General features: G+C 50.5%; 3 protein-coding genes across 8 annotated transcripts; 2 read left to right on the top strand and 1 right to left on the bottom strand.

The window, feature by feature from the left end:
• The first annotated feature begins 3,515 nt into the window (after positions 1-3,515).
• Positions 3,516-10,054, top strand: DPAGT1 (dolichyl-phosphate N-acetylglucosaminephosphotransferase 1). Of its 4 annotated transcripts, none has more exons than XR_007719377.1 (9): positions 3,516-4,891; positions 5,248-5,368; positions 5,543-5,756; positions 5,965-6,111; positions 7,862-7,946; positions 8,313-8,501; positions 8,812-8,899; positions 9,066-9,422; positions 9,458-9,856. XR_007719377.1 is itself a non-coding variant. In XM_050758431.1 (9 exons), the coding sequence occupies exons 2-9, from the start codon at positions 4,731-4,733 to the stop codon at positions 9,363-9,365; spliced, it is 1,305 nt and encodes a 434-aa protein (XP_050614388.1). In that variant the 5' UTR covers positions 3,516-3,861; positions 4,031-4,730; the 3' UTR covers positions 9,366-9,856. The 4 variants fall into 4 exon arrangements, 3 of the variants coding, with proteins under 3 accessions (XP_050614388.1, XP_050614390.1, XP_050614389.1); XM_050758431.1 differs by having other exon boundaries at positions 3,516-3,861; positions 4,031-4,891; positions 9,066-9,856; XM_050758433.1 differs by lacking the exon at positions 9,458-9,856 and adding an exon at positions 9,955-10,054 and having other exon boundaries at positions 3,517-4,891; positions 9,066-9,221.
• An 809-nt stretch (positions 10,055-10,863) lies between these two features.
• Positions 10,864-12,468, top strand: LOC126936072 (histone H2AX). Its single transcript, XM_050758465.1, has 2 exons — positions 10,864-11,898; positions 12,097-12,468. Exon 1 carries the CDS (start codon positions 10,959-10,961, stop codon positions 11,388-11,390), a length of 432 nt encoding a protein of 143 aa, XP_050614422.1. The 5' UTR covers positions 10,864-10,958; the 3' UTR covers positions 11,391-11,898; positions 12,097-12,468.
• A 336-nt stretch (positions 12,469-12,804) lies between these two features.
• HMBS (hydroxymethylbilane synthase) lies at positions 12,805-21,238 on the bottom strand. 3 transcript variants are annotated; one of them, XM_050758434.1, is made up of 14 exons: positions 20,932-21,238; positions 17,989-18,042; positions 17,599-17,671; positions 17,175-17,224; positions 17,033-17,088; positions 16,557-16,634; positions 16,267-16,344; positions 16,069-16,144; positions 14,831-14,944; positions 14,192-14,230; positions 13,832-13,951; positions 13,544-13,597; positions 13,334-13,420; positions 12,805-13,243 (listed from the first exon to the last, which is right to left on the bottom strand). In XM_050758434.1, exons 1-14 carry the CDS (start codon positions 21,052-21,054, stop codon positions 13,070-13,072), a joined length of 1,176 nt encoding a protein of 391 aa, XP_050614391.1. In that variant the 5' UTR covers positions 21,055-21,238; the 3' UTR covers positions 12,805-13,069. The 3 variants fall into 3 exon arrangements, with proteins under 3 accessions (XP_050614391.1, XP_050614392.1, XP_050614393.1); XM_050758435.1 differs by having other exon boundaries at positions 21,022-21,238; XM_050758436.1 differs by lacking the exon at positions 20,932-21,238 and adding an exon at positions 18,217-20,910.
• Positions 21,239-23,758: the final 2,520 nt, after the last annotated feature.

The raw sequence follows: 23,758 nt of genomic DNA, 5'->3' as shown, positions 1-23,758 counted from the left end.
CTCTTCCCCCAAGAATCCTTCAGGAACCCTCAGAACCCCAGTGATCTCCATTCTCCGACTTCTTTGATTTATTCCCTTAACTTCTCCACTGAGTGCTTGGTCCTATGCTGCCAGATACTGCTTCACAATTCAGTCTTACATGAGTCTCCCTAGTTAGTCCTCCCTCTTTTTTTTTTTTTTTTTTTTTTTTTTTTGAGACAGAGTCACTGTTGCCAAGACTGGTGTGCAGTGGCGAGATCTCATCTCACTGCAACCTCCACCTCCTAGGTTCGAGTGATTCTCCTGCCTCAGCCTCCCAAGTAGTTGGGACTATAGGCATGAGCCATCATGCCTGGCTAATTTTTGTTATTTTTAGTAGAGACACGGTTTCACCATGTTGGCCAGGCTGATCTCGAACTCCTGACCTCAGGTGATCCTCCCCCCACTGCACCCAGCCTAGCCCTCCCTCTTTCATCCATTACTTGGACATCTAGCACTTACTTCATTCTGCCTTAGAGTCTAGCTGATTGTTTATATGTCTGCTTTTTCCATTCATCAGGAAGCTGCCTAGGGGTGGGAACCATGTCTTAGTCATATCTCTTCCCTCAAATTCAACCAAGATGCTCTAAATATGCTGAGGTAGACTCCTTGGGGACAAGCAACTATAATTATATCAGTTTGTATCCTCCACCGTACTGAAGAGCTTCCTATGCACATAGTAGGGATTAACAAACTTTGTAATTTTAAGAAGTCTAGCCAGGCGCGGTGGCTCACGCCTGTAATCCCAGCACTTTGGGAGGCTGAGGCGGGCGGATCATGAGGTCAGGAGATCGAGACTATCCTGGCTAACATGGTGAAACCCCGTCTCTACTAAAAATACAAAAATTAGCCAGGCGTGTTGGCGGGTGCCTGTAGTCCCAGCTACTAGGGAGGCTGAGGCAGGAGAATGGTGTGAACCTGGGAGGCGGAGGTTGCAGTGAGCTGAGATGGCGCCACTGCACTCCAGCCTGGGCTACTCCGTCTCAAAAAAAAAAAAAGGGGGACTAACAGAAGATAATTTCTATGCCATTTCTGTCTTTTGAAATATCATTCATGCCATACCAGTGGAATGGGAAATCCTGGGGCTTGCTTTTAATTAACAACTTTTTTTCTAGACTAAGAGAGGAGAGGTGGGAGGAAAAGGAAAAAGAGTGATTCAGCTGTCTGGACAGAGCCACAGATAGAGTCCTGCAAGTGTCACAGCCCCAGACTATCCAGAGGGGTCTCACTGTCTTTGTGGCACTATGAAACATTTTTGGGACAGGCTTTGTCTAGCAATCAGATTTAGTGGATTGACCTTGCTCATTGGGAGCCACTCAGGGCTCCTTAGAAGAGATGTGCATCTCAAACACTGTCTGCTCAGTCCAGGGCCACTGACAAGTCAGCTGGTCTGTGAATTCTAGGGCCTGCGTCAGCATTCAAGAAAATGCTTTGAACTTTACCAGGAAAGGCACACAACTTCAAGTGAAGCCAAAAATCATGTGTTTGTTTGTTTCTCCTTCTGATTAGTCTGATAATCAACTGGGCCTTTACCATCATGGAAACAAAAATACTCAGATTATTTGACAAGCATCTTAGTAACCATTTTCTGATGGTAACTTGTATATGTGGATGATGAATCCTTAGTATCTCTTGTCTTTGATTATGTCCTCCCGCCCTCCCCAGGAGGGTGATGGTAGGGAGGGCTAATGATCTCTGGAGAAGAAAGAGACAAAGCTTCCCAATACCAGGCTGGGAAGGAAGATTTATTAGGATTGGCCTCCTAATAAAAAAGGAAATAGATTCAGACTGGCTCTCAGACCTCCAGGGAGTCTCAGTATACTCATCATCAACAGGATAACTGAATGCTGCCTCCTCTGGGATCCCACAAGCTCCTCCTTTCCACCTGCTTCTGGCGTCTCACTGTCGCCGCCTGTGAAAGGTCCTTCTACTCTTATAATCTACTGAAATGATACTTCTCTTCCTCAAGACCACTTACTGTGGTCACAACTGCTTGCTCCCTCCATATGCACCTCAGTACTTCTTTCAGACTCAGCCTCATTACGTGTGATGATGCCTTCCTTGTACACAGATGTCTGTGTTCCTAGCCCCATGGGGACACCCTGTGGAAGAGAAAACACTTGCCTCCTGGGAGTTTCCAGTTCAAGAGGGGCACACGTGCATACACACAACACACACACAGAAAAATAACAGCAGTGGGATAAGTACTGAAAATCTGGTGGAATACTAGCAAGTAAATTATGAGAATGTATGTATTTTATACATATCTGGGTTTTTGTTGTTAATTAGAGCCATTTTCAAGTAGAAAAGCCATTTCACATCTGAGTTTGTTTGTTTGTTTGCTTGTTTTGAGACAGTTTCCCTCTGTTGCCCAGGCTGGGGTGCAGTGGCATGATTTCGGCTCACTGCAACCTCCATATCCTGGGTTGAAGCGATCCTTCTGCCTCAGCCTCCTGAGTAGCTGGGATTACGGGCATGTGCCACCACGCCCGGCTAATTTTTGTATTTTCAGTAGAGATGGGGTTTCACCGTGTTGGTCAGGCTGGTCTTGAACTCCTGACCTCAAGTAAGCCACCCACCTTCGCCTCCCAAAGTGCTGGGATTACAGACATGAGCCACCATGCCCAGCCTCACATTTGATTTTGAGGGAAAGAAGGAACTATCTTCAGCTTAAAAAGAGTCAACGTGACCCTGACTCCTGGAACATGCCAAAGAGGGAAGAGTGGACAAAGTGCTAGGCTATTGGAGTCCTTTCCCTAACTCACTGGTGGTGACTTCCTCTCTGACGAATGGAAATCATTTACCGCCTAAGAGCCTGTGGGGGAATGAAAGGTAATAAAGATGCTGGTGGCCAGGCGCAGTGGCTCAAGCCTGTAATCCCAGCACTTTGGGAGGCCGAGACGGGCGGATCACGAGGTCGGCAGATCGAGATCATCCTGGCTAACACGGTGAAATCCCGTCTCTACTAAAACGCAAAAAAAAACTAGGCGGGCGAGGTGGCGGGCGCCTGTAGTCCCAGCTACTCAGGAGGCTGAGGCAGGAGAACGGCGTAAATCCGGGAGGCGGAGCTTGCAGTGAGCTGAGATCTGGCCACTGCACTCCAGACTGGGCGATAGAGCGAGATTCCGTCTCAAAAAAAAAAAAAAAAAAAAAAAAAAAAAAAAGATGCTGGTGAACTGGCTGGGCGTGGTGGCTCAGGCCTGTAATCCCAGCATTTTGGGAGGCCGAGGAGGGCTGATCGCCTGAGGTCAAGAGTTCGAGACCAGCCTGACCAAAATGGGGAAACCCCTAAAAATACAAAATTAGCCAGGCGTGGTGGCGCATGCCTGTAATCCAAGCGACTGCCTGTAATCCCAGCTACTCGGGAGGCTGAGACAGGAGAATCGCTTGACCCTAGGAAGTGGAGGTTGCAGTAAGCCGAGATCGCACCATTGCACTCCAGCCTGGGCAACAAGAGCGAAACTCCAGCTCAAAAAAAAACAAAAAAAAAAACAAACAAAAAAAACAGCTGGCGAATTGTTTGCAGGGGAACAGGCCAAGCAAAATGCACAGCGACCTGCAGGAGGCCAAGCAAAATGCACAGTGACCTACAGGAAGAAACCTGACTGGGAGTTCCTCAGACTCACAGGAAGTCAGTTGTGGGTCTGATTCCTCTGCCTCCTTAGCTGTTTCCAGAGCCTCAGCCTGGAAATCTCCGTCTCCTCCTTGTGGGCGCTAAGTACAATGGATCCAGGGCCAAGCTGAAGTCCCGAGTTAAATCCAAGACCTGAGGGTACTCCCAATCCCTGAGTGAAGTGCTGCGCTGGGTTGCCGGGCAACTAACTGCTACAGCTGGGGCAGAAGGTGGGTGGGATGCTGAGAAAAAAATACCAGGATCGAGGACAAGAAAAACAGAGTGGGAGGGGCTTTTCAAGGATCTACGCTTCAGAATTTACACCATCCTTCCAAACCGTAGCTGCGTTTCCGGGAACTGAGTTGTGTTTACCTTGGCTTCTGACTATGTTGGCAACAGGTTTCCTGCAAGGAACAGGCGCGGCTCCACACCATCGTCCCTCCTCCCCACCCCCTGCCTTTCAATAGCCATTTTCCTGAAGCCGGAGGCATCCCATATTAAGGGCAAGGTACGGTCCCTTTAAAATTGACCTACGGAGGCGGACTGAGCTAAAACTGACGTGCAACCGGAATGTGAGCTGTATCAGACACGTGGTACAAGGAGGCATTCATCTTGGAACCGGGCAACTGGCATTTCCGCTCTGGGTAGTACATCTTTAAAATAATGTTAGGGAAGTATCCGTTCTTGGCTGATTTTCTTTAATTGCGTTTCCAATATTCTCTCGGTGATTCTACTCTCGAACATAGGATGAAATTTAGAATCACACTTCTTTTTCACCTCCACCCCCCCCCCCCCCCCTCTAGTGCCCATATTAAAAATGGCGGCTGCCGCCCTCCGCAGTAATAGTTGTTCAGCGAACAAAATCCGGGCGGAAACAGTAGGTAGGCTGGTTCAGTGGGGCAGAACCTAGGTTGCCTTAGAGAGGTTCTTCGAGGTCCCGAGGGCGGCTCAAGTCAGAGTTGTTGGATTCTGCTCAGATTGGTGTGGGAAGAGCTTGCCTGTGGGGAGCGGCCACTCCATACTGCTGAGGCCTCAGGACTGCTGCTCAGCTTGCCAGTTACCTGAAGAGGCGGCGGAGCCGGGCCCCTGACCGGTCACCATGTGGGCCTTCTCGGAATTGCCCATGCCGCTGCTGGTCAATTTGATCGTCTCGCTGCTGGGATTTGTGGCCACAGTCACCCTCATCCCAGCCTTCCGGGGCCACTTCATTGCTGCGCGCCTCTGTGGTCAGGACCTCAACAAAACCAGCCGACAACAGATGTGAGCAGCGGCACACGGTTCCGGGCAGGGGGCAAGGGCTAAGGAAGGAGTGGCTAGGGCAGGGGCGGGGACCGGGGTGTTTGACCACACGTGAAAACTCAGAACTAACCCAGGCAGCCTGGAACTCGGAGAGGTGATGAGCAGAACTTATTCGCATTGGGGAAAGGATGGGTAGGGAACCTTGGGTATATCAGGGACTCTAGCAGTGGTGCTTTCCTCCCTCCGCCCCCCTCACCACTTCCCAAAATAAAAAACCAGGAATGAGAAGACCGCTTTGGGTTATTGTAACACCTGCACTAGTGAGTGACCACGCCCCCTTTCCTCTTTCCCCTCGCCCCCTTGCTGCTGGGCCACAGCCCAGAATCCCAGGGAGTGATCAGCGGTGCTGTTTTCCTTATCATCCTCTTCTGCTTCATCCCTTTCCCCTTCCTGAACTGCTTTGTGAAGGAGCAGTGTAAGGCATTCCCCCACCATGAAGTAAGTGGGTTCGTGGGGGTTGTTGCCTGTGGCTGGGACCTGGGAGGTACCTGAGAGAATTGGTGTTATTTGGGCTTGTGGGGAGGGGCTAAGAAATGATAAGAAAAGACAAGAATTCTTAAAAGGTGAAATGGGAGCAGGCTTGAGTCATGGACCTGCCCTAGCCTCCCCCAGTTTGTGGCCCTGATAGGTGCCCTCCTTGCCATCTGCTGCATGATCTTCCTGGGCTTTGCGGATGATGTACTGAATCTGCGCTGGCGCCATAAGCTGCTGCTACCCACAGCTGCCTCACTACCTCTCCTCATGGTCTATTTCACCAACTTTGGCAACACGACCATTGTGGTGCCGAAGCCCTTCCGCCCGATTCTTGGCCTGCATCTGGACTTGGGTAGGTAGTCCTGCCACTGCTACTCCTATGGCACCTACTTCAGGGCACCCTTCCTGGTGCTTCACATTCTCCTTCAAGTGTTCCTTTTCTGTCTCTGTGTCTTCCCAGATCCTTTCTGGTAGCCCTTCATCCTATCCTCTGGCCTCACCACTTTTCTAAATCCTCCTCCCCTAGGTGGCACTACTTTTCCTACCATCTCTCCCTTCAGGAATCCTGTACTATGTCTACATGGGGCTGCTGGCAGTGTTCTGTACCAATGCCATCAATATCCTAGCAGGAATTAATGGCCTAGAGGCTGGCCAGTCACTAGTAATTTCTGCTTCCATCATTGTCTTCAACCTGGTAGAGTTGGAAGGTAGGTGGGATTGGGGGTGGGGAGAGAGAAGTCTGAATGTTAAAGGTGTGGCCTGATATATGACTTTGGGAAATTCAGGGAAAAAAAGCAATATGCGTAGTAATTATAGAAGATAAGGGAGGCTACTTACTTTGCAAATAATGCAGATTTATTGAAAGTGAGAAAGAAAAATAGCAGCCGTGTCATTTATAGCTGGATTGGCACTAACAGCTAGGCCATGATCTTCTCCCATTGAATATAAACAATTTCACAGAACCTCAACGTTACACAGGGTCATTCTGTGACCATGATGGAGGAAGACCAAAACTAGACCCCTCCCTCTATAATCCTGTTTGAGCACAGATAAAACCACAAAAACACTGAGCAACCCACAAAATGGCCAAGATCCTCTCTCTCGGTTAACGTGAGCCATGAGCGACTGCTGCGGCTTTCCAATAACAACTCAGTTCCTACCACCTTTTTTTTTGTTTTTTGAGACAGGGTCTCCCTCTGTCACCCAGGCTGGAGAGCAGTGGCACGATCTTAGCTCACTGCATCCTCTGACTCAAACGATCCTCCTGCCCCAGACTCCCAGGTAGCTGGGGCTACAGGCATGCACCACCACACCTGGCAAATTTTTGTATTTTTTGTAGAGACAGGGTTTCACCACGTTGCCTAGGCTGGTCTTGAACTCCTGGGCCGAAGTGATTTGTCAGCCTTGGCCTCCCAAAGTGCTGGGATTACACTCTTGAGCCACTGTGGCCAGCCAGTTCCTACCACTTCTTAGATAAACATTAAAATGCTTGATCATAGAATTATTGTTGTTTTCTTTTCTTTTTTTTTTGAGACGGAGTTTCACTCTTGCCCAGGCTGGAGTGCAATGGTGCGATCTCGGCTCACTGCAACCTCCACCTCCCAGGTTCAGGTGATTCTCCTGCCTCAGCCTCCCTAGTAGCTGGGATTACAGGCATGTGCCATCACGCCCAGCTAGTTTTGTATTTTTAGTAGAGATGGGATTTCTCCATGTTGGTCAAGCTGGTCTCAAACTCCAGACCTCAGGTGATCCGCCCACCTCGGCCTCCCAAAGTGCTGGGATTACAGATGTGAGCCACCGCACCCGGCCATGAATTACACCTGCTTTCTAACAGCACCCAATCCAGAGCAAAACTCTTACTTTCTTTTACCCTCTCCCAAAATACCCAAAACTGCAAGCCCCTCCTAACACTCTCTTACTGAGACATTCCGTGGTTCCCAATGGTGTGTGGTTTCTGAAGTCTCCCTTTTTACAACAAGTCATTAAACCTAGCTTCGAACTATAGATGTGTTTCTAGTGGTCTTTGGCTGATGGACATCAACAAATGTTTATTAAAGCTAAGTACTTTTTAAACATGATCGTATTTAAATCTTGTAATGGTTTTATGTGGCACATGTTATAATCAGCCCTGTTTTACAGATGAGTAAACAGATTTAGAGAAGTTAAATGTGTCATGATCAAGATCAAGGTCACAAAGCTAAGAAGTAAAGTTGGTGTCCAAACTGACATCAGAATGGGCTAAACCAAATTTAAGACAGTAACTAGTTTGGAAGGCTGCATGAAAGAGGTGGAATATTGGGAATTGCCTTGGGTGACATAAAAGGGGTATTGAGTTCTTGAAAGTGACTTGGGTGAGGTGGATGATACAGCTGTAAACAGAACTTAGACAAAAATAGGACCATGGTATGCAGAAGAAGTGGGTATTAATTTTCCCTTCTTTCTTCCTTGCTTCCAAAGGTGATTGTCGGGATGATCATGTCTTTTCCCTCTACTTCATGATACCCTTTTTTTTCACCACTTTGGGATTGCTGTACCACAACTGGTAAGTAGGCCTATGGATAAGGGGAAAGGGGGAAAACTACCCGAACACATGGCAAAGATGGCCCTTATCATAACCCACCTTGTGGTGGAGAGGTTAAACCTGTGCATACCTCCATGGAATTTTCTGTGTCTTCAGTTGGTCGTATTCTGAAATTTCTCCCTACCCAACAGTATTTGGGGATGAGTGCGTGGAGGTCCCAGGAATAGATGAATTCAGGGCCTTGGATCCTGCAGAGTTGCTGCACAACTGGAGTCTCCTCTAAGTCGGAACTAGGGTCAGGGCTAGTCCAGTGCCCATAGGGTGTGATGTGAGAGAAAGGATTGGTAATGCCTCTTGCCACTGGCTCGGATCCTCTCCCCCACACAGGTACCCATCACGGGTGTTTGTGGGAGATACCTTCTGTTACTTTGCTGGCATGACCTTTGCCGTGGTGGGCATCTTGGGACACTTCAGCAAGACCATGCTACTATTCTTCATGCCCCAGGTGTTCAACTTCCTCTACTCACTGCCTCAGCTCCTGCATATCATCCCCTGCCCTCGCCACCGCATACCCAGGTAGCCGCTTTGGGGCTTGAAATGGACATCATAGCCTTTTCACTTGGGATATCTAATGCCAGCCTTTACATTGCTGTGCAAAGGGAGTGGGCCCAAAGAAGGGCTATTTCCATGTGAGTAACCCTTTATAACTTCCAAAGCACATTTATTTGCATCATCTGATACTCACAGTGGTTCTGATAACAGCAAGCAGCAGAGCCAGAAATAGATCTCAGGTTGACTCCACATTCAATGCTCTTCCTATTGATTAGCCACAGGGAGGAGGGTTCAAATAGTGGCCCAGTCACATGAAGCTGTCTTCCCCCCGCAGACTCAATATCAAGACAGGCAAACTGGAGATGAGCTATTCCAAGTTCAAGACCAAGAGCCTCTCTTTCTTGGGCACCTTTATTTTAAAGGTAACAGGGTAACAAGGAGGTAAGGCCCTAGGCTGCCATCCTGACCTTGAGGAATGGGGAACCTAGGCCTACATCAGATCCAAGGGGAACTTGGAAGCATTAAATAGATCCACATTCCTAAAGCATAGGTATTAGCTGAGGTTCTCTTCACCTCTGGTCCCTCCAGGTGGCAGAGAGCCTCCGGCTGGTGACAATACACCAAAGTGATACTGAGGATGGTGAATTCACTGAATGTAACAACATGACCCTCATCAACTTGCTACTTAAAATCTTTGGGCCCATACATGAGAGAAACCTCACATTGCTCCTGCTGCTGCTGCAGGTGAGGATGGGGATTGGGTTTATACCTCCTTGTCTCCCTTTCTCCGTGATTCTTACTCCAGTCCATTTCTCCTTGCAGATCCTGGGCAGTGCCTTCACCTTCTCCATTCGATATCAGCTCGTTCGACTCTTCTATGATGTCTGAGTCCCTTGATCATTGTCCTTTACCTCACAGTCTCTAGGATTCCTGACTCAGGCTGACCTCTCTCTGGTCCCAGACTGCCTCCTTGCCCAGGCCTCTCTCACTCTTCATACTCTTCCAGATTTTGTTCTCAGCATTTTCTTTTCCCTGTGATCACTGGCATCCTGGGCGTTTCTTGCCCCCTACTGTCTACTGATTGGATTTTACTTATGACTTTCTGCAACTTGCTACTCTCCCTCTCCATCCTGTCTTTGCAGCCTCACAGGGTGGGATACAGCAGTTTTTTTTTTGCAGTTATCCACAGTCACATTTCAGAGTCCTGACTCTCAAGGAACTACTGGTTTTTGGGATAGAACTTGGGCCAGGGCTAGGGACACAGGCTCCACAGTGACCTGTTATTTGATTGTAAATTAAGTGTTCTGATTAGTAAGAAGTAAGCAGGGGGCCATATGCTCTCAATGGAGACAATAAAGTGTTGTCTATTTCTTATTGTTCCTGTAGGTATATTTCCTATATGGGCATTTTTGGGTGGATTGGGAGGGTAGGTGGGGGTACTTCCTCCAACAGGATGCCTATCTCTCTGCCCCACCAGACCCCGTCTAACAAGAAGTGAACAGAACTGAGACCAAACAGAACATATTGAATAAACATTTAAATCCTGATACTTCAGGTGGCATGGAGGGCCACAAAATTGAAGTTATCCTGTTTCCTGGCATGGGGTCAAACTTTCAAAGACACCAGGTACAGTGGCTCATGCCTGTAATCCCAGCACTTTAGGAGGCCGAGGCAGGAGGATTGCCTGAGCTCAGGAATTCAAGACAGCCTGGGCAACAAAACGAGACTCCGTCTCTACAAAAATAAATAATTAGCCCACTGTAGTGGAGCATTTGTAGTACCATCTACTCGGGAGGTTGAGCAGGAAGGATCCCTTGAGCCCAGGAGTCCGAGGCTTGCAGTGAGCTGAGATCACACCACTGCACTCCAGCCTGGGTGACAGCAAGCAAGACCTGGTCTATTAAAAACAAGAAAGAAAAGAAAGAAAGAAAAAGAAAACTTTAAGGGGTCTAATTTCTTCCCTTTTCCATTCTCCCTTTGTCAGGTAGGAGAAGGGAGTGTGGAGTGACCGGACCTGTAAAGGGTAGCTATAGTATTGACCCCTTTCCTTTAAACATCCTACGCCAGCACAGATTTCCCAGACGCTCTAGGTGGCCTCAGACTCCACCCCTTTTGTCTTCCGGTTCTGCCTTCCGACTGTAGTGTTTAAATCTCGCGCGCTTTACAAGGATTGGCTACATCAGCGGGTGTTTGGCCGTCTGCGTGCTACCCCGCCTCCTCGCCTTTTCTCCCCGGGCAAAAGGTTTTCAAATTCGACCAATCAGCGGGCGCGCTCCCTCAGCCGAGGCGCGACACCCAAGGGTTAACCGCAACCAACCGGAGGCGGGTATTGGAGAAAAGAGCCAATCAGGAGGGCGCAGAGGTGTGTCCTGGGGGCTTATAAAGGCGGCCTCCGGCGCGCGCGCGACAGCAGTTACACTGCGGCGGGCTTCTGTTGGGGTGTCTCTGAACCGTTGTACTTCACCGGTCTACCTCGCTAGCATGTCGGGCCGCGGCAAGACTGGCGGCAAGGCCCGCGCCAAGGCCAAGTCGCGCTCGTCGCGCGCCGGCCTCCAGTTCCCAGTGGGCCGTGTACACCGGCTGCTGCGGAAGGGCCACTACGCCGAGCGCGTTGGCGCCGGCGCGCCCGTGTACCTGGCGGCAGTGCTGGAGTACCTCACCGCTGAGATCCTGGAGCTGGCGGGCAATGCGGCCCGCGACAACAAGAAGACGCGAATCATCCCCCGCCACCTGCAGCTGGCCATCCGCAACGACGAGGAGCTCAACAAGCTGCTGGGCGGCGTGACGATCGCCCAGGGAGGCGTCCTGCCCAACATCCAGGCCGTGCTGTTGCCCAAGAAGACCAGCGCCACCGTGGGGCCGAAGGCGCCCTCGGGCGGCAAGAAGGCCACCCAGGCCTCCCAGGAGTACTAAGAGGGCCCGCGCCGCGGCCGGCCGCCAGGCCTCCCCATGCCACCACAAAGGCCCTTTTAAGGGCCACCACCGCCCTCATGGAAAGAGCTGAGCCACTTCAGACTGCGGGGCAAGCGGGCCGCGGCTCCCGGCTCCTTTCCCCTCCCATCGCCCGCCTTTGCCGCCCGGCCTCGAGTCCCCGCCCGCCCCCCTCCTGGCCTGCACCGCCTGCCGCGTCGGCCTCGGGCCCTGCCCCATCCGCCGGCCGCCCTCCGGTAGGGCTCGGGCCCTCTGGACGCGGCTTGGGCACTCTTCGGGGACCACCGTGGCGCGGAGGACCCGAGCCTGCCGGGGGGAGGCCGGCGGCGCCGCACCTGCCCGCCTCGGCGCTCGTGACTCAGCCAGCTGCCCCATCCTGAGTCGCTGAGGGGCTGCGGGGAGGCCGCAGCACCTTCTGGAAGACTTGGCCTTCCGCTCTGACGCAGGGCCGAGGTGGGCAGTCCAGGCCGAGAGGCCGGCGGCCCTGAAGGTGAGTGAGGCCCTCGGCAGCTGCAGCCAGGGTGTCCGGTACTCCCCCGGCGTGGTGCTTAGCCCAGGACTTTCAGACGTGGCCGCTGGCCTGGAGGCTTTGGTGGGAGAGACACGATCGCTGGTTTCGGTCTGGCGCCCCCTCTGCGGCCGGGACCCAGGCCTTTCACATCAGATCTCCCTCCATCTTCATTCATAGGTCTGCGCTGGGGCCGGGACGAAGCACTTGGTAACAGGCACATCTTCCTCCCGAGTGACTGCCTCCTACGAGGACATTTAGGGGAGGGCAGAGGCCTGCAGTTTGGCTTCACGGCTGGCTATGTGGACAGCAAGAGTCGTTTTCGCGGAAGCCGACTGGCAGCCAAGCCTGTCGGGCCTCCCCATTTCCCTTCCAGCAAACTCAACTCGGCAATCCAAGCACCTAGATACCAGCACAAGTCGGTTAATCCCTGTCTGGACTGAGCCTCCGTTGGCTTCCGAACTGGAATTTTGCAGCTAACCCTTCCAAGACTAGAACCTTAGGCATTGGGGAGTTTTAGATGAACTAATTTTATTAAAGGATTGTTTTTCTAAAAATGGAGCATTTGTTTTCATTTTGCAAGAGAGTTGTAGGATTAGTGACTTTCTATACTTTCCTGATAGTGGGGGTGGGAGGGGCATGCAATATAAATAGGCTCTACTGTTAACCGAAGAAGGAGCAAACCATAGGAATTTAAGATTATGGCTCTGTTTCTTGGTGTTCCTGCGAGACAATTTATTCTGTGTGAAATGAAAACTATTGAGGCAGAAGCAGAAAGGATGTACCAGGAGAACTTTGGGCAAAAGTCCCAGCCTCCGAGGTAAGGATGAAAGGGCTTTGTGTTTGTTCATATCTTCCCGCCAACCCCCCCCCACACACACACAAAAACACCTTCAGAGCTGGTTTATTAGTAGAGTTGGTTACATTCAAAGGCTGTGGCTTGGACTTCTCTAAAGAGATGAAGCCCCCACATACTGAGGAGGCAAGGCAGTCATCAAGGCCCCAAACTGAGGCAAATCCCCGGAAGGCTTGAACCCTGCAGTTCAGTCTTCTGAGGTAATCACTCCCCAGACAGCAGTGAGAATGGGGCACTGAGGGCCGGGACGTAGGCACTGGACAGCAGCAACCGAGGCATCTGTGCCCCACAGACCAGTTAATGGGCATCGTTAAGCTGCCGTGCAACATCCAGGATGTTTTTGGCTCCTTTGCTCAGCAACAAGTTGGCCAGGCTGATGCCCAAGTTCTGGGCAGCCAACTGGGGCCCTCGTGGAATGTTACGAGCAGTGATGCCTACCAGCTGTGGGTCATCCTCAGGGCCATCTTCATGCTGTATGCGGGAAGGAGGTGGGAATTGGTGAGAACAAATGAGATTATATGCACTCTTGTTTATTACCCCCTCACCCTCCAGCTTTGGTACCTGGGCAGGGACATGGATGGTAGCCTGCATGGTGTCTTGTATGCTATCTGAGCCATCTAGACTCCAGACTCCTCCAGTCAAGTACAGCTGGGGAAGAAAACAGTTGCCTCAGCACAGTCTGAGAGCGGACTGCTTAGAAACCTGGGATGCACAGGAAGAAATGGCACAGTCCTCCCTTCCCTGGCTTGCCACCTATTTCCCCCCACTTACTTGCCCATCCTTCATAGCTGTATGCACGGCTACTGGCACACTGCAGCCTCCTTCCTGGAATGAGAAGTTCTTGTGAGCTCCAAGGGCTCTTAACACCATCCTGTGACCACAGACCTGAGGACATCACTGGAAAGATAACTGTGGGCTCAGACCTGGTCCTCTCCATACACAACATTCAACAAGAATGAGTTAGCACTATATACAGAGCATTCATGTGAGAAATCGTCCCCACCACCTTTCCCAGCTCTCCAAGTCCCCAGCCCTCCACAGGTGGAGCACAGGCCCTACCAGGTGCCTCAGGAAGGCCCTTTCAGCGATGCAGCGAAGCAGAGTCTCGGGATCGTGCAGCACACCCACCAGATCCAAGATGTCCTGGTCCTTGGCTCGGACTTCCACGCCCAAGGCCCCCTGATGGAAAAACAGCCTAGGACATCAGGCCTGCTCTTTCCCCAACCAATGGCGCAAAGCATAGGACCATCTCTATCTACTTGCTCCCCAGGGCCTTTTGGACCAGTAGCATCCCAAGGCCTGCCCCTCCCTGAGAATGCTATTCTGGGGTAGCAGATGCAGAAGGTTGTGAGACCAGCTTCTTGGTTGAGAACAAAGGGAAGGGATATGTCACCATGTGGCTTCCCTGGTCAAGTATACCTGGCCCACAGCATACATGCATTCCTCAGGGTGCAGGATCTGTGGAGGCAGAACAGGTAGTCAAAAGGGTGGACACAGGGATGTCTAAAAACACTTGGCAGTGAGATGATTCCTATCATCGAGAAAGCCTGGGTAGGCCTAAGTGCAGGTCTGGCCTCTTTTTTTTTTTTTTTGGTAAATTTTCTCCATGAAGGCCTAGAGTCTAGCCTCTGATTCACAATCTTCCCAGCCTGTGGTGTTAGAGGTGGGGTGGTCAAGAAGTGAAGACAGATGGTCCTTGACTTACAATGGGGTTACATCCTGATAAACCCATTGCTAAGTTGAAAACACAAGCTGAAAATGCATTTAATATACCTAGCCTACTTTACATGTGCTCAGAACACTTAACATTAACCTATTATAGTTGGACAAAATCATCTAACACCAAGCCTATTTTATAATAAAGTGCTAAATATCTCATGTAATGAATACTATACTGAAAGTAAAAAACAGAATGGCTGTATGGGTACTAAGTACAGTTTCTACTGAACGTATATCACTTTCACACAATCATAAAGTCTAAAAATCCTAAATTGGGGATGACTATAAGGCAGAAAGGAGATGCAGATGAACTGGGGATAGGATAGGGGCAGCCCCTACCTGCCCCACCCGGTTGTGCCAGCCCATGCGCTGCAGGCCAGCTGTTGCCAGGATGATGGCACTGAACTCCTGCTGCTCGTCCAGCTTCCGAAGCCGGGTGTTGAGGTTTCCCCGCTGTGGAGAGCTGCTAAGGACCAGTGTCGGGCAATCTGGGGCCTCATGAGATTCCCTCTGCCTGAGTCTGTCTTTCCTTCTCTAGCTGGCTGACTTTCACTCATCTTCCAGCTCTCAGCTTAATGGTAACAGCTAACACTTACATCATACTTACTACATGCCAGACACTGCTGTAAAAGTACTTTCCATATGTCAGATCATTTCATCTTCACAACAACCCTGTGAGGAAGGTAGTATTATTATCCCCACTTTACAGATAAGGAAAATGACATAGGGAGGCTAAATGACTTGCCAAGGTTACAAAACCTCTAACAAACCTTCCCTGAACCCCCAGACTTCTGTGTTTAGATGTTCCAACTAGAAGTTTCCAGAAAATTCCCAACTTCACTTATTGGAGCACTTCGCACATACTATTTTTAAATTTAGTTTTATGAAATGTACTACATATTCATTGTAAAAGTCAAAACAATATAGTAGCATATAAAAATGGAAGTACTGGCCAGGCATGGTGGCTCAAGCCTGTAATCCCAGCCCTTTGGGAGGCCAAGGCCGGTGGATCACCTGAGGTCAGGAGTTTGAGACCAGCCTGACCAACATGGTGAAACCCCATCTCTACTAAAAATACAAAAATTAGCCAGGTGTGGTGGCAGGCACCTGTAATCCCCACTACTTGGGAGGCTGAGGTAGAAGGATTGCTTGAACTCAGGAGGCAGAGGTTGCAGTGAGCCTAGATTGCGCCACTGCACTCCAGCCTGGGCAACAGAGTGAGACCCTGTCTCAAAAAATAAAAATAAAAAATAAGGAAGTACTCCCTATCCCTCCAGAAGTAGTCACTGTTCAGTATAACTGCATTATCCCTAAGTAAAAAGTAAACTCTACATATGCAGGGGAATGTTTATCTTGCTCACCATTATCCCCAATGCCTTGCACTCCAAACACTTGTCTGGGACTAAGAAAACACTAGACTATAAATGAGTGGACGGATGAGTGGATGGAAGGACAGACAGGCCACTAACCCCACGGGCTGCTTGCTGGAAGCCCCTTCCACTCTCAGGACTCCCAGAGCCCTCTAGACCTTGCCTTTTTCCTTGGCTGCTGCCCCTGTCACTCTTTTAAAAGGATACAATACTCCTGAACTCCAGATGTGAGAACTTTCTCTGCAGCTGGGCCGCTCTCCGCAGGGAGCTTGTTCCCACCACACTGCCCAGAGAGAGGTTACAATGAGATTTTAACTCTAGGCGGTCACTGTTCCTTTCCCCCTCCTCCCATCCCTGCATCTTCTGGGCACATCCCACCAAGCTGCCTATCCAGGCCCCACTTACCTCTTCTCTGGCAAGGTTTCTAGGGTCTTCCCAACAAATTTTGGGTGAAAGACAACAGCATCATGGGGGTTTTCCCGCCTGGAGGAGGAGGGAAGGGCATAGAATGAAGGAAGAAATTTAAGTTCAGATCACCACCAACTCACTGGTATTCCCTGAGTTTTCTGCCACCAGTCAACACTCCTCAGGGCAGAGGAGATAACCCTGGAGCAGAGGGTCAGATCCCAAAGGGAAAGGTAAAGTTTCACCTGATGCCTACCCCTGCCCAAGCCCCTTACTTGCAAAACTCTTACTTGCAGATGGCTCCGATGGTGAAGCCAGGAGGAAGCACTGTGGGCAGGTCCTTCAAGGAGTGAACAACCAGGTCCACTCTACAGAGATGGGAGATGGGGGTGAAGAGAAAGGGAATGAGCAGCCAGCCTTTACCCCTTCTCCACCCACCCCTGCCTCCACTTCAGTGGTGGAGCCTAGGGCAGTTCAGGAAGCACGCCTTCCCAAAATCTCAGGAGCATGAAACCTGCCCTCCTCTCACTCTCCCTCCTACCCTCCCTCCCCCAGCCATTCTTGCAGTCCAGGCAGCCAGCTGGCTCAGAACCAGACTCTCTCCTTTTCTGAAGCCTGAAAAAACCCACCTATGCGCCGCCTTCAGCCTCTCTGAGGGTTTAAGCCCAGCAGCCTATCTGACACCCGGGGTCCCAGCAAGAGACCTAGCACACTAGGTTCCCAGCAAGAGACTGGGGGGGCACCACACTCTCCTATCTTTACTTACTCATTCTTCTCCAGGGCATGTTCAAGCTCCTTGGTAAACAGGCTCTTCTCTCCAATCTGCCGGACAAGAAAGAGCCTGAGTGAATCCCTTCAGGGAAGGAAAGAAGAGTGGGGACAAGAACTGGGGAGGGAGATGTTGTTACCTTAGAGAGTGCAGTATCAAGAATCTTGTCCCCTGTGGTGGACATAGCAACTGAGGAGAGAGTCAATCAATCAGGCGCTCATTATTGATCAGCATTTACTGAGCCCAGCACTGTGCTACAATTCATGATGAGGACAGAGGCACATAATCCCTCGTCCCTGCCCTCTGAGTACATACGATCGAGCAGGAAGACCAGAAACACTCCTAAAAAGACCCAAAGCTCAAGATGTTAAATGCTAGGCTAACCCAGGTAGTCAGAGCTGGAGGTATTCAGAGGAAAGCACCTTCGGAACTGGGAGCAGCCCAGAGGGATTCTTGGGGCAGCGAGACAGGCTTTAGCTAAAGGCAAAGCCAGAAATGCTGTGTTCTCCCCTCTCAGGGTACCAGGCTTCCCATTAGCTTCCACTCCTTTCCAGAAAACTCACTGATTTCAAACTGCAGGCCAGGGTACAAGGCTTTCAGTGTTGCCACCACACTGTCCGTCTGTATGCGAGCAAGCTGCGGGTAGAGATTTGGATTAGTCCTGCCCTTCCCAGCCACTGCTCAGACTCTCATAGGTTAGGCAGATCCTGAAGGGACTGGAATTTCCATCTGAGAATGAGAAGCGGCTTGGGAGCCCTCTGTACTCCAACAATTTTCCCAGCCTAGGGACGATCTTGCCATAGAATGTAATCTGCCATTCCCCAGGGAACTTAACGCCCAGCCACCCCATCTCCTCCATACTAGGAATTAACCCTCTGAGTCCCCCAATTTGTGGTACTGTGAACATCACAACTGTTCTGACAAACCTCTTCCACCCAGGCTCCTGTACCCACCTGGCTCTTGCGGGTACCCACGCGAATCACTCTCATCTTTGGGCTGTTTTCTTCCTGCAGAAAAAGTCCCCAGGTCACAGTCCCCTCTGTTCCTTGTGTTCCTCAATACCTTGTCCAAGAACCAGAATCACTGGCTTGGAAGAAAGGAACTTCAGAACCTGGCCTGTGGCTAGCTGGGGCTCAGAGTGGGGAAATACTTGGGCTGGTCCCTTTCACCTTCCTCAGTACCTTCTGCCCTCCTCAGGGATCCAGAGAAGCAGAGACTAGAGGGAGGCAACAGTAGGACCTGCTGTTGCTGCCACTGCAGTAACCAGGACACTGAGCCCTGAAGCCCACCTTGGCCAAGGAAGTTGTCAGTAGGAGTGCTGTGCACAGCCAGGTGGATAAAGAGATAAGGCCCATCAGCCTGGCCACAGGAAGGGTGGGGCCTGCAGCTGGCAGGGGCGGGGCAGCCAGGACCACACTGGGGAACCTGTGCTGAGTCACTGGAGGATAGATTCCTTATCTACAACAGACGAGGCACTTGAGAAAATTTCAGTGCCATCCAGATGCCACATGGAGTAGACTAGAGTCTAAGAGCAGCAAGCTGCCACCTTCTCCAGCAAGAGGCCCAGATGTCTGGCTGCAAAAGAACTCAAGAGGATGAAGATGCCACAGTGGGGAAAGCTGACAGTATTAACAGTCACTTAATCTGGCTGGACTGCATGCATTAAGGACTAAGGTCCACAGATCTGATGTACAGTCCTGCTCAGCCTCTTGGCTGGGTGACCTTGGGTACATTGTCCCATCAGGATCTGTTTGTTCATCTATAAAATGAAGAGGTTGGACTCAGGTTTCTTCTGCCTCAGATGTTCCATAAGACTAGGAGGCTGCGCTGCCTAAAGTTCGTTCACCTAGAGTGTTGTCTCCAGTTTCGCCAACAAGGAAATATTGGGAGGGCAGAGCCCAAGTCAAGAACTCAAGAGGACACGCCTCTTCCTCCTGCCAGAGTACCTTGGACAAAAGTATTCACTGCCAAGCAGGTAGAACTGAATTCTTCAGTCTAAGACAGACGTCCCATTTCTCTTTTTTTTTTTTTTTTTTTTTTTTTGAGATGGAGTCTTACTCTTTTGCCCAGGCTGGAGTGCAGTGGCATGATCTAGGCTCACTGCAACCTCTACCCGCCGGGTTCAAGCTAAAGGCATGTACCACCATGCCCAGCTAATTCTTGCATTTTTAGTAGGGATGGGGTTTCACTATGTTGGCCAGGCTGGTCTCGAACTCCTGACCTTGTGATCCTCCTGCCCCAGCCTCCCAAAGCGCTGGGATTACAGGCCTGAGCCACCACATCAGGCCTGATCCCATTTCTTTCTACATCAGACAGTAGCCACTGTAGATACTGATACTGTCAACAGTCGACATTCCCTGATATGGGATGTTCATCCTATGGAGTTCCTTTTTTTTTTTTTTTTTTTTTCTTTCAGACAGAGTCTCCCTCTGTCGCCTAGGCTGGAGTGCAGTGGCACATTCTCAGCTCACTGCAACCTCCACCTCCCGGGTTCAAGCGATTCTCCTGTCTCAGCCTCCCAAGTAGCTGGGATTATAGGTGCATGCTGCCACACCAGCTAATTTTTTGTATTTTTAGTAGAAACGGGGTTTCAACATGTTCCCTAGGCTAGTCTCGAACTTCTGAGCTCAGGCAATCCACCTGCCTTGGCCTCCCAAAGTGCTAGGATTACAGGCATGAGCCACTGTGCCCGGCCTAATTTTTATATTTTTAGTAGAAACGGGGTTTCACCATGTTGGCCAGGGTGCTATGGAGTTCTTTTGCACCCAAACATCTGGGGTCTCTATTGTGGGAGCAGGTGACAGTTTGCTGCCCTCAGACTCTGGTCTACTCCGTGTGATCACGCCAGTAAATTAACCCTGGGAGACCCTTTGCAAATTAGGCTAGGCTTGAAATACTAAATGTGGCCACCAAAATTCTGGGCCACAGGGAGCCCACAGAAAGGACTCTAAGGTCCCAGAACTACTAGGTTCAAACAATTCCTTAAGTTCCTTGAATGTGCACAGCATATTCAAGTCAAACCGTTTCATTAAAAAATAAAACATTGAGCACTTCTATGTTGAAGCTATTGCTTCTGCATATTGTTGTCCTCTCAACAATCCTATCAGGTAGACAAGACAGGCACCTTTGGGACCATGTTACAGAAGCAACGGGTGGCACCAAGGCATGAGGTGACTTGCCCAGGGTCACAGAGATAATAACCGAGAAAGAGTTGGGGCTACAATTCAGATCTTCCTACTCCTAGTCCAGGGCTCCGGAATGACTGCAGGAGCAAAGATCCCAGCCCTCACCAACTGGCTGGACAGGGGGAGATTAGCAGCTCCCCATCTCTTTCTTATCTCAGCCTGACAGTGGCCTCCACCAACTCTGCAGTTTGTGCACAAGCCCAGGGCTCAGCAAGCAGGCTTGTAATGGAAGGCCCACAGCGGCCTCCCACCCACGGCAGTAATTCAGTAGGTGTGTCTCAGCTGAGGACTTGGAGAGTTGGTTGTGGCTGGGAGACCACTGTAATACAAAAATAAGGCGCACTTCTAAGACGTTTGTGCGCAGTTCGGAGGCTTGGCTTATGCTCTCTCCTCTGAATCAAAATTGGAACGTGTCTTCCCAAAGGGGCCGCATCTGCATCCGCCTCGGCCCAGCCTCGAATGAAAGGACCACGTCTGTGTAGACGAACGTTCGCGGTCTGGGTCACTAAATCTAGAGCCATGCATCCCAGGCCTGATGGGAATCCCACCCAGATGCCCGCAGGGACCGGGGTTCTGTTCCAGACAATCCTTCCACTCTTAACCCAGCACCACCGCTCTCTTGATTTCCCCATTCCTTCCGGAGGGCAACAGAACTACTGGCCCTTTAAAAACTATTCGGACCAAAAAAAAAAAAAAAAAAGCCGTTCTGACCAATAGCGACTGAGGATGGCAACCTGGGGCCAATTGCTGCACGGCTCGTCCAGAAGCCCAAAGTGTGCTGGTCACCGGCTCAGCACTCACCGCCGTTGCAGCCGCATTGCCGTTACCAGACATGGCTCCGCTTAGGAAGTAGGCTGTGTTTGGGTGCCGCTAAGGTCCCCCAGCCCCGGGAAGCCGGGGGCTCCGGCCGGCGAGTACCGGGGACACGTGGGGCCCGAGCTTGTCCTACAGTCTGACTCCTGGTCTCCGCAAGGCTCACGTCACTTCCGGCGCCCTCCCTCGAAGGGGAGGTCCCTCCCTCTGGGCGGGAATTGGAACATTGCGACAGAGTGGACCTCCTCATTCGACCTCTCCATTCCCCAGCTGTGGCATGAGCAAGTAGTGCAGCTTCTATGGCACTTCCTTTGCTCTGTTCAAACTTAGCTTTGCTACATCCCTGAAGTAGGCAGCATTTTTCTTTTTGATACAGGGTCTCACTGTGTCCCCAGACTAGAGTGCAGTGGATGACCACGGGTCACTGCAGCTTTGACCTCCCGGCTTCAGCGATCCCCCCACCTCAGCCTCCCAAGTAGCTGGGACTACAGGTGCACAGCACCACGTCCGGCTAATTTCTAGATTTTTTGTAGAGACAGCAGGGAGGTGGTCTCACTGTGTTGCCCAGGCTGGTCTCAAACTCCTGGACTCAAGCAATTATCTCACCTTGGCCTCCTAAAACGCTGGGATTACAGGCGTGAGCCACTGGCCCAGCCAGCATTTCAATTCTTAAGATGAAGAAACTGGTTCAGAGAGATTAAAGGTTATGCCTAACGACAAGTAACTGAAGTGGGAGCACAAACGCTACATACTTGTAGTGAGAAAAGAGCTTATTAGGAAAAGTGCTTTCCCATGAACATAATGAACAATCATGATTAATAATCACCCAGCTGGGTGCAGTGGCTCACACCTATATTCCCAGCACTTTAGGAAGCCAAGGCAGGAAGACTGCTTGAGCCCAGGAGTTTGAGACCACCCTGGGCAACATGGTAAAAACCTCATCTCTACAAAAAATACGAAAATAGCCAGTGTGCGGCCGGGCGCGGTGGCTCAAGCCTGTAATCCCAGCACTTTGGGAGGCCGAGACGGGCGGATCACGAGGTCAGGAGATCGAGACTATCCTGTCTATAGATCGAGACTATACAGTGAAACCCCGTCTCTACTAAAAAATACAAAAAAAAAAAAAAAAAAAACTAGCCAGGCAAAGGTGGCGGGCGCCTGTGGTCCCAGCTACTCGGGAGGCTGAGGCAGGAGAATGGCGTAAACCCGGGAGGCGGAGCTTGCAGTGAGCCGAGATCCGGCCACTAAAAAAAAAAAAAAAAAAAAAAAAAAAATATCCAGTGTGGTGGCACACGCTTGTAGTCCCAGCTACTCAGGAGGCTGAGGTGTGAGGATCGCTTGAGCCCAGGAAGTCGAGGCAGCTGTGAGCTATGGTGGTGCCACTGCACTGTCGCCTGGATGGCAGAGTGAGACCCCCCTTTTTTATGTTTTTTTTTTTTTTTTTTTTGAGATGGAGTTTCACTCTTGTTGCCCAGGGTGGAGTGCAATGGTGTAATCTCGGCTCACCGCAACCTCCGCCTCCTGGGTTCAAGCAATTCTCCTGCCTCAGCCTCCTGAGTAGCCAGGATTACAGGCACCCGCCACCACAGTCAGCTAGTTTTTGTGTTTTTAGTAGAGATGGGGTTTTACCATGTTGGTCAGGCTGGTCTCGAACTCCTGACCTCAGGTGATCCGCCCACTTCAGCCTCCCAGAGTGCTGGAAATACAAGCATGAGCCACCGCGCCATGTGCTTAGCACTGTACAAAGAACTGGACACCTATTTGCTTGTTAGGCTTTCATAACAGCCATATAGGGTAGGTGTTATAATCCCTAATGCACAGATGAGGAAACAGATTGATGGGGAAAGAGTGGGAGTAGGGTGAGGGATAAGAGACTACACATTGGGTACAGTGTACACTGCTTGGGTGATCGGCACCAAATCTCAGAAATTACTACTAAAGAACTTGTTCACATAACCAAATACCACCTGTTCCCCAAAAGCCCACTGGGAAAAAAAAAATTAAAAAAAAAAAAAAAAAACCAGTTGAGAAGGTAAGATGTACCCTAAGTCAAACAGCACAACTAGGATTTGAACCCAGGTCAGTGGATCCAAAGTCTACTCATAGCAGCTACAATACTGCCACTGTTTTTTTCTTTTTTACTTTTTGAGACAGGGTCTCTGTCACCTAGGCTGGAGTGCAGTGGTGTGATCAAGGCTTACTGCAGCCTCAACTTCCTGGGCTCAAGCCTCCCACCTCAGCCTCCTGAGTAGCTGGGACCACAGGCAAGCGCCACCAGGCTGGGCTAGTTTATTTTTATTTCTTGCACAGACGGGGTCTCACTATGTTGCCTGGGGGGTTGGTCTTGAACTCCTGGACTCAAGTGATCCTCTCACCTCAGTCCCGCAAAGTGTTGGGATTACAGGCATGAACCACCGCGCCCAGCCCATGGCAATCCTACATACTACCTAAACCACAATGTCAAACGTACTTCCTCCAATTAAACAACATAGGAGATGAAATTAGGTGAGGCTGTGGAGAAAAAAACAACATAGGAGCAATTTTCAGACAGGCAGCGCCACCCAAATTACACAGGGACACCTAACAACATAAAGTTTAGCTGACAATTTCAAAGAGGGAAAGGTGTTTCCAGAAAGGACCTTTTCTCCTGTTTATCATCTGATAGTACGTACAGCAAGATGCCAACCTACCCATTATTAAGGTAGGTTAAGCCCAAAGCTCCCTA

This window comes from Macaca thibetana, chromosome 14 (assembly GCF_024542745.1).
Source record: "Macaca thibetana thibetana isolate TM-01 chromosome 14, ASM2454274v1, whole genome shotgun sequence".
NCBI classification, from domain to species: Eukaryota; Metazoa; Chordata; class Mammalia; order Primates; family Cercopithecidae; genus Macaca; species Macaca thibetana.
This window is presented reverse-complemented; position numbering and strand designations above follow the sequence as displayed.

Bases quoted from the DNA above. Each gene is read 5' to 3' on its own strand.
- DPAGT1 (XM_050758431.1), top strand. From the start codon at position 4,731: ATGTGGGCCTTCTCGGAATTGCCCATGCCGCTGCTGGTCAATTTGATC. The intron at 4,892-5,247 runs GTGAGCAGCGGC...GCTGGGCCACAG, and splicing joins AAAACCAGCCGACAACAGAT to CCCAGAATCCCAGGGAGTGA. The intron at 8,900-9,065 runs GTAACAGGGTAA...TGGTCCCTCCAG, and splicing joins TGGGCACCTTTATTTTAAAG to GTGGCAGAGAGCCTCCGGCT.
- LOC126936072 (XM_050758465.1), top strand. From the start codon at position 10,959: ATGTCGGGCCGCGGCAAGACTGGCGGCAAGGCCCGCGCCAAGGCCAAG.
- HMBS (XM_050758434.1), bottom strand. From the start codon at position 21,054: ATGTCTGGTAACGGCAATGCGGCTGCAACGGCGGTGAGTGCTGAGCCG. The intron at 17,225-17,598 runs GTGAGTTTTCTG...CTCTCTCCTCAG, and splicing joins TGGCCTGCAGTTTGAAATCA to TTGCTATGTCCACCACAGGG. The intron at 16,145-16,266 runs GTAAGTGGGGCC...CTCTCTGGGCAG, and splicing joins GAAACCTTGCCAGAGAAGAG to TGTGGTGGGAACAAGCTCCC.